Here is a 9,271-nt window from a genome sequence, read left to right on the forward strand (position 1 = left end):
TTTTAAAGGAGTGATCTGAGTTTTCAGTATGTTGTCCTTTAAGTCATTCTCTTTTTGAGGTTGATATTGAGATGTGCTCTACTCTGCTTCCTGGTAACTGATTGAGAAAGGTGACAGAAATTCCCTAGATAATAGAACAGCCACTCTAGAGTTAAAAATTGGCTGTGAATAATTAGGTGAATAATCTATATGCTGAAGATAGAATTTGTAAAAAACTTAAATTTAACCCTTTAGTTTAATATATAAGATTCAGGGAATTCTTATTCATTTATTTATTCAGCAAATATTTATTATGCCATATACTTTATGCCAGGGACTCCTAGAAATAGAAGGAACAAAAGAAAAATATCAGCCTGAAATTTAACAGCTGTGTGTGTGTGTGTGTGTGTGTGTGTGTGTGTTTATAATTTTAAGTCTCTAAGCCCAAAGTAATAACTAAAGTAAACTAATGGAGAACTGGGGGTAAACAGAAGAGGACTGATGGCAGGTAAGAGAGGGATACAGGAAGGATTCCTTAAAAACAAACAAACAAAAAAACAAGTGAGTTTTGAACTACCTTGGAAGATGGTAAGAGTTCAGCATTCTAATAAAATGGAAAATGTATTCAAGGTACAAGAATAGACATGTGCAGAGACCCAGCAGGAGAAGCCAGACCCTTGGGTAAGTAGAGCTAAGCGTCAATCCATTCAGACTGTTTCCTCCCTCATCTATCTCCCACAAACACTTGACCTATAAGGATCCTGCATATGCCATGCCCCAAGGGCACAACAATACACCTTCCATCCACACTTAAAAGCAATGTGAGCCCAGATTACACCTGTAATCCCAGTGGCTCTGGGGGCTGAGGCAGGAGGATCATGGGTTCAAAGCCAGACTCAGCAATAGCAAGGCGCTAAGCAACTCAGTGAGACCCTGTCTCTAAATTAAATACAAAATAGGGCTGGAGATGTGGTTCAGTGATAGAGTGCCCCTGAGTTTAATCCCCATACCAAAAAAAAAAAAAAGGAAAAAAAAAGCTATGTGATTATTGCCCTAGTAGATATAAGGACTAGATAAGAAGAGAGTAGGAAGACTTCATCCTGGATCTTGGGAGCAGGAAGATTTCAAAGAGGAGGTGGTGTTTGAGCAAAAGTTTGACCCTGTGCAATGGAACCTAAAACCATGATTCCTATTGCTAAATTCAACCAAGGCTAACTTATTCTGATGGGGGATGGGGCAATCCATTCATGAATACCATGGAAGTAGAAAACTATCCATGTTCAGATCTAATTGTCTACTCCAGATCTCTGGGTGTCTTGTTTGGGTCAGGATTATGATTTCAGTTAGATTTTATATTTTTAGATGTTTTCCTACTAATGTGCTCATCATGAGTCAGACCCTTATGCCTGAGGCTGTCAGTAATAGCAGAGGACTTCTTGACCTAGCTTGTTAAATTCTAGTATTTTCTTAGCATAAAGATTCCTGGCTAATCTCAGACTGGAGTAAGGGGGTGGATAAGAAGAATCACCAACACTTTTAAAGCATCATTTAGTAACTCCCTTCATCATCAAAGGGTCAAAATCATTTCCCAAGTGCAGTCTCACTTCCGGTCCACCAAAGTTAGGGTTGTCTATCTGTTATGCCTTGGAGGGAAGGTTGCCTATCCTCAGCCTTTTCAGAAACCTATCAGCAGTTCTGCCTCCCTGACTAGAACAAGTTCTCAGCCCCATGTATGACTTTTGGAGAGAAAGGAAATGCCATGGTCGTCCATCACATGGACCCAGTTGTCCTGCTGGGGTCTGCCCATGCTGCCCTGCCCATTGATTGCTTGTGCCAACACCCGAGTCCTGATGTGTCTGTAAAGACCTCACTTGTAACCCCATGGAGCTCACTTTCAGGAAAATATTTACTAGCCCAGGAAATCAATTGGTCCTATAAAAACAAGGCAAAACAAAACAAAAAACTCTTCATCCTGAATGATCAAGAGTAAATCAAGATATCCTCGGATCTCTTTGGAGCTTGAAATAGCTTTTAGCCTCAGGAGGTAAATGAGCTTGCAGTGAGTGCCTTGATTCTTCAGGTCCAGGTCCCAAGATAGAGACAGAAAAAGGTAACTCGGATTGTAAATGACATCAGGGAGGCCTCTGTTTTGCAGTGAGACATAAGTCGTGAAGCCACTGTAACTTCCATAAAGATATTGAATGGCAGGTACACCGCTTTAAATTGCTTTACATTTAAATTGTAGGTGAGATTACTATAAAGCAAGGATCACAAAACCTTAAGGTCCTTGGGAGAAAAGCAGTTACCAAGGTGAATAGAAAGGGGTGGTCAGTGGAGGAGAGGCCTGAGAGTGACTGAGCTGACCTGGTCAGCACACACTTGTTTTGAGGGAGAAGCTTCCACTCAGCTCCACCCAGTTGTCACTCTATGGAAAACTGGGGCTTGTTATTGCCTGTTCCATTTATCTTTCTACTGTCCAGCAAAAACTGTCCAGATTTTTGTATAAAATTCTTATTTCTTAAATAATGATGCCCATTCATATTTTTTAAAAGTGTCATATTTAAAAATTTTTTTTTAGTTGTCAATGGATCTTTATTTTATTTATTTATACTTGGTGCTGAGAAATGAACCCAGTGCCTCACAGATGCTAGACAATCACTCTACCATTGAGTTACAACTCCAGCTCCCCCCATTCATATTTTAAAAATACTATGTGGATCAAGATGGTGCAAATAGAATCTGTCTTCATAGCATTGAGCCTATTGGCCCCTTTGGGCAAATTCTGTCTAAAAGAAATAGGACATTTTCATGTGTGATCCCCTGAAATCATCTGATAGTTCTAATGAATATGCAGACATGGCCTTGCTTCTAGTCAGGGTAACAGATTGCCCTGTGAAGAGTCAAGACAGGTGGTCTCCTGTGTCTACCCTGTGAAATACTGATTTATAGTTGTTTTGTATGGACAAGGAGCAGCTACCGAAAGCCGTAGCATATCAAGGAACACCTGCCTAAAGGTAATTCATTTTGGTGGTGCTTTGCATACCGAGTTCCTTCTGATGTGATCATTTGTTGGAGATAAATTAAACCTGCATTGGCAAATAAGTTTCATCTCAATATTCACGGAGGCTTTGTCTCAGTGCTCACTAAGTCATCCTAAGTGACTCTCTCTAAATCCTGAACCATGTCTACCATCAGTTAGAGTACTGTAGTTGGTTACGGATGTCTGTTCCCTGGCAACCAGAAGTACCTGACTAGATCCACATCAATCCTAAAACAGTCTTTCTTTCCGTCTTTGACTCTCAAGGCCAATTGGATACAGGGATAAATCAGTCAATTAGGCTAATCCAGGGATCCCTGTGTAATAAAGGGTTCTTGGGTAACGCATAAGCTGAAAAATACAGTAGTAAGGAACAGCTGTTCATTTTAAAGTATCATATTCTGATTAATTATGAAAGTTAACATATTGAAATTTTGCAGATAATTTGGAAAACAAAGAAAATTTTAAGGAAAAAAATTTAAATCACTCTAATCATGATGCAGTCTCCACGAATATTTTGTTCATTCTTTAAATCACTTTTTATTTTTATTTTTTGGGTTTGTCCCACAATTACAGAAGCAGCCTACAAAGCCAGGGGATCCCTCAAAAGGCTCTGCCTTCCCATTCCAATTTTCTCTGTGTGTGTGTGTGTGTGTGTGTGTGTGTGTGCGCGTGCGCGTGCACACCCATGTGCCATGTTTCATGTTCTGAAGGCTCCAGAAAAAGATGGGTCAATGTCTAGAAAAATAATTACATTCTAGCCTCTTGCATTGGTTCAGGCTATTTCTGCTTTCTTGTATTTTCCTTGGTCCCTGTCAAATGCATCCCTGAGTGTCACCTCAAACATTACCTCCTTCACAACATCTTTCCTTGTGCCCCCATGACATTCTAGGTACATTCATGAAGAGAATACAGGAGCTCCAGTTCATGGTGGAGCTCAGATGAAACCCAGCTCTGTTAGGCTCTAAAACCTGTGCTCTGATTTCATCACTTAATTGCCCCTCTTTTGTACCTACTTTAGAGTTGACAAAACTCCAATTTGGAGAGGCTTAGCATCTTCCTTGAGATCACTGTTCTACTAAGCTGGTGCAAGGACAAGAATCACAATGCAAACAGTCCAATTCTGGGTCCTTTTCTGGACACGGGGAAATAAGGAACATAGCACATTTGACAAGAGAAAAAAGAGCAGAAGGGTGGCAACAGGAGAGAGAGGCATTTGCTGCCTGGCTCCGTGGGCTGATTCTGCTTGAAAGCTGCTGGAACTCCACTCCTTGCCAACCACAGGGAGAGAGAGAGAGCATCTAAGCTGGGAGGATCTGTTTGAAATATTTTGTTCTCTTAGAACTAGAGTATGGAGTGAGGTCGGGTAGGAAGACCCATGGGAAGACTGAAAGTTAATTCCTAGATCACCCTACCTGAAAAGGAAAACATTAACTAGCTTGAAATAATCTACAAGGATAAGAGAAGATTTTTCTTTCATTTCTGATGATTAAAACAGTTTTCTGTTACAAACTGATGAGTGAAAAAATTTTAGGAAGGCCATATGAAGAAGAACTTCCTCAAGTCAACACATAATGCAAATATCTACTGAGTAAAAGATTTGTTGCTAGACATGGTAGGTCAGAATTTTGCTCAAATTTAGTCCTGTAAGGTATTACAGTTTGGTAGAGGGTTGAGAAATGGGGGAAATAATTCAATTCCATTAATGATGAAATTGTCATGTTCTGTAAGAAGAATACAGCTATTAACTATGGAAGATCAACAAATCAATGACTTATGGAAGGTCACCATTTCCTAGAGGGGTATAGGAAGAGGTCACCACATTTCTATGGCAGAAGGCGCATTTGAACTGGTATCTGAACAACTAGGGAACTATGGATATCTGGAAATGGACACAAAATTGTTGAACATCTCAGGTGGGATTCAAATGAAGTCACCATGATCAGTATCCCAGGGACTTAGACAAGATAGAAGTCCTCTCTTGAACAGCAGTCCAGCTCTGGTATGGTGGCTCCACTCGCCTTCCGTCTTCTTGCTGTGCAGTCCTTAGCACCAACTTTACCTCATGGAACCAGTGAACTGTTCTGGGTCCCACCTCCCTGTCTGCCTTCCAGGAAGCAGGAGGTAAAGGAGGAGCTGTGGAAGGCCTCTAGATACCACTCTGGTGGTTTTATATATCACTTTTTATTTGCGTGTATTGGTCAAAACTTACCTAAGCACATGTAATTGTAAAGAAAGGTAGAAAATATAATTAGGGGCTTATTATTAAGGGAAGAAAGGAGATTAAGAAATATCTAGCAGTCTCTCATAGTTTCATTTTGTATGGCTATAAGAAAATAATTTACAAAAAAGTAGGCTTATTTTTCTGGAAAAGTGATTCTGGGAAATCTAAAATCAGGTGACTACATATAGGGTGGGCCCTGTGCTGCTTCAACTCATGGCATAAAGGGTAGGGCAAGTGGGCACATGTGAAAGAGGCAAAAGGTGAGGACTGGACATTCTTTATAACATAATTCATTCTCTTGGTAACTAATCCAGTCCTGCAAGAGTGAGAACTCACCCAAGAAAGGCATTAATCCATCCATGAGGGCTCCACACTATGACTCCAATACTCTCACTAGGCTGTACCTCCCAACACTGTCATATTGAAGAATGAAGGTTCCTAACATGTGGACTTTGTGGGGACAGACCCAAACCATAGCACATCTGCCACTGAGCTTCAAGGAAAGTGCCTGTGGGGAATTGCAGGTCAATTCAGGTGCCATGAAGTGCTGCCCAGATCTACTTTTGAGAAGGGGTGATGAAGTATAGATTATATTCTCCACTGCCGGGCGTTGTCATGAGAAGTCAGGCATCAACTGTTGGCCCTTTTGAGGGTTGCTTCTTCTGAAGAAAGCTGTCTTCTCAATGTAGGTCACATCTACTGGTGGGTGAATCAGCCTGGGGCTGTCAAGGATAGCTCTGAAGAGTCATATTCAATAGCTCTTCTTCTTTTGGGTTTGCATGGAAGTTCATCTCCCTCCATTCAATCCTACTTCCGTCCCTCACCTTCCATAGCTGCAGAAAAACATTCCCTAACAAACTTCCTGTTTGCTACTCTCTGGCCCAGAGACTGTTTCCTGACAAAACCCATCTGCAACAATCACCAAACCAATCTGATTGGTTTTATGTGAGCATAGAGTATTTAAAGGCGAAAGGAAAAAAGTAAGGAATGAATGTAGCCTTGGGTATGGGGCCGGAACTGTCACGTGTTGGACTTGATTCTACAGGCACTTGTGAGCAGGTTCTACAAGATGAATTGTGGAAAAGAAAGCTAGGAAGGTCAGCAAGCCAGTTAGGATACCAGGGCCATACCCCAGATCCAAGATAATGAACAACTCACAGGGGCTCTGCTAATCAGCAGACTGAACAGATCTAAAGGAAATCTAGGTGGGTTGTGGTTATAGCTTAGTTGGTACAGTGCTTGCCTCACATGCACAAAGCTCTGGGTTCAACCCCAGCACCACAAAATAAATAAATAAATAAAAATAAAGGAAATCTAGGTGAAGATGCCTGGCAGGCTACTGACATGCGAACTCATCAGAGGGGTTAAGATAGAAATATTTACTTGAGAGCTATCTATAGATATAAAAATTTAAGTCACAATTTAAGGTAAAATCATTTAAGTGACAATTTCAACCTTTGTTTGTGGTACTGGGAATTGATACCCAGGGCTCTCTACCACTGAATTACATCCCCAGCCCTTTTTATTTTTTATTTGAGACAGGGTCTTGGTAAGAGTTTTCTAGGCTGATCTTGAATTTGCAATACTCATGCCTGAGCTTCCTGAGTAGCTGGAATTTCAGGCACACAACACAGCACCCGTAGAAAAGGAAAAGAAGGGAAAAGAGAGAAGAGAACTGAAGAGATTGGGAGAAAATATGGAATACATGCATCAAGGAGCCATCATAGAGGTGCTGGGATTACTGACTGCAGGACTGAATATTTTGTTGGTCCTAAGAAAAGAATTTAGAAAGAGGGTGAATCAGATCCTCCTGCAGTAGCAATGATTTCAACTGATATGGAATTAATAGTGGCTTTTCATGGGTACCTGGCAAACTAATTATCAATAAACCCGGGGATTTTACTGGAATATATGAAAAAAAATTTTTTTGAAAGAAACTGGAAGGTCCTCACTTGAAGAAACTTTTGACAATATCTCAGTGTAGCAAAAGAATGATTTTTTTAAAAGTAGCATTTACTTCCATTACTATGAGCTCAATTTCATTTTCTTGAGGCCAAAGCTGAAATTACAAGCATTTTGGCATTCCAAGAACGAGAAATGAGAATGACACTCCCATACTTATTAGAAGCCAATTTTGATTTATCAGCGGAGTAGCTGTTTATCAATAACATCACAATAGCTCTCCACAGAAAAAAATATTATTCTTGGGTCACCACGACACAAAAGCAGACGGGTGGCATAGGGTGGAATACAAAGAAAGTCATAACTGTTCTTGAGTTTACAAATTACATTCTCAGTGAGACACAAAGGAGAGGTGAGATGCTTAAGACATTTCATCAGACATTTAGTATTTTGAGAGATATGAGCTGAACAGTGGAAATAAAAGGAGGCAGTACAAGCAGAACAGCAGGGTGCAATGTAGTGGCTCCAACAACTGGCTGCATTTCTGTGAGTTCTCAGAAAGCTGATGCCCGCCCCCAACTCTTTCTCTCTTTTTGTGATGTCTTGCCTGAAGCCATACATGGAATGAAAAAAATATTTTCTTTGTTAAAATTGAAAAAAAATCCAATAAAGCCTCATATTCAAAATGTTTATATGAGACCACACACTCAGATGAAAGGAGAGAAGTGTAACCAATTCAGTGCATTTTGCTTTGTTCTCAGGACATATACCAAGTGGATAGAGGACCGAATGGAACAGAAGGCCTTCAGTTTTCTACAGATAAATAAAGTACAGAAGAATATCCCTAGAAGAAGTCCTTTGATTACCTGAGTTTGTATAATTACCAGTTACCCAGAAAGGCAAACAATTCATATATTCATAAATGGCCATCATTTACATTTGTGGATTATTACAAATATTTTGCTATACAGATGATCTCTTTGGTTAACTTGGCTGCAATACTGTGTGTGTGTGTGTGTGTGTGTGTGTGTGTGTGTGTGTGTGTGGTGCTAGGGATCAAACCCAAGGCCTATTTTATTCTAGGTGAGTGCTCTACCACTAATGTAATCCTAGTCCACCTGCAGTATTTTGATAGTTAACTAAGTAACTTTGCAATTTGTCTGGTTAGAAAGTTTTGTATGTATTTATTTTTATTACAGGAAAGACATTCTATATATAATCTTTTTTAATTCCTTGCATGGAATGTGATCTACATTGAAAATTGAACACCTTACATAAAAAGTGATTGACAGCTAAAAAATCATGGTGAGATCTTGCTTTTGAAAAGATCTTCATTTTTTTTTTTGTTTTCACCATGGAAAATCTAAAACAAGGAAGGATCCTGTTTTAGTTGACCTTTTAGCTGCTGTGACTTAAAGATTCAACCAGAACAACTGTAGAGGAGGCAAAGTTTATTTGAGGGTTCACGGTTTCAGAGGTCTCAGTCCATAGAAGGCTGGCTCCATTCCTTAGGGCTTGAGGTGAGGCAGAACATCATGACAGAAGAGGGCAGAGGGAAGCAGCTCACATGAAGATCAGGAAGCACAGAGAGAGGTTTCCATTTGCCAGATACAAATATATACTCCAAAGCCACACCCAATTCCCACTTCCTCCAGCCATACCCTACCACTTCAGTTACCACTCAGTTAATCCCTATCAAGGGTTAAATTCAATTATTATTAATTGGGTTGAGACTCTCACAACCCAATTGTTTCTCCTCTGAACCTTTTTACATTGTCTCACACTTGATCTTTTTTGGGGGATACCACATCTAAACCATAACACATTCCTAGCAGAATAATTTAACCTCTGAAAAGATTCTCCTTGCTTTGAAGTATTATGAGGGGTTGGGTCTGCTTGCCTGACCACTGCCATCATGAGAAAGGCTGTTGTATAGAATGTGTTATGGGGCTAGCCCTTGTCCTGGAACTATTTTAGAGAAAGGGAGAAGTGGAGTGCCTAGAAACTTACTGGGCGGGGGGACATCAAGGTTTTCTTTGGCATGTATTTGAACCATGGAGAATGAGGTAGGTCAGACTTACAAATACGACTTTTTAAAAAGTGGTCTGAGAAAGTGGGCATGGGTGTAC

At 40.2% G+C, this 9,271-nt stretch overlaps 1 protein-coding gene across 1 annotated transcript in view; it reads left to right on the forward strand.

The window, feature by feature from the left end:
- ADAM23 (ADAM metallopeptidase domain 23) overlaps positions 1 to 8,003 on the forward strand; it is a 184,692-nt gene extending 176,689 nt beyond the window's left edge. Inside the window, exon 25 of the mRNA XM_081261960.1 lies at positions 7,904 to 8,003. Coding sequence (XP_081118086.1) covers positions 7,904 to 7,923 — 20 coding nt within the window. The 3' untranslated portion in view covers positions 7,924 to 8,003. The remainder of the gene's footprint in view (positions 1 to 7,903) is intronic.
- Positions 8,004 to 9,271: the final 1,268 nt, after the last annotated feature.

Source organism: Spermophilus citellus (assembly GCF_964194105.1).
Source record: "Spermophilus citellus genome assembly, chromosome: 11".
NCBI lineage: Eukaryota > Metazoa > Chordata > Mammalia > Rodentia > Sciuridae > Spermophilus > Spermophilus citellus.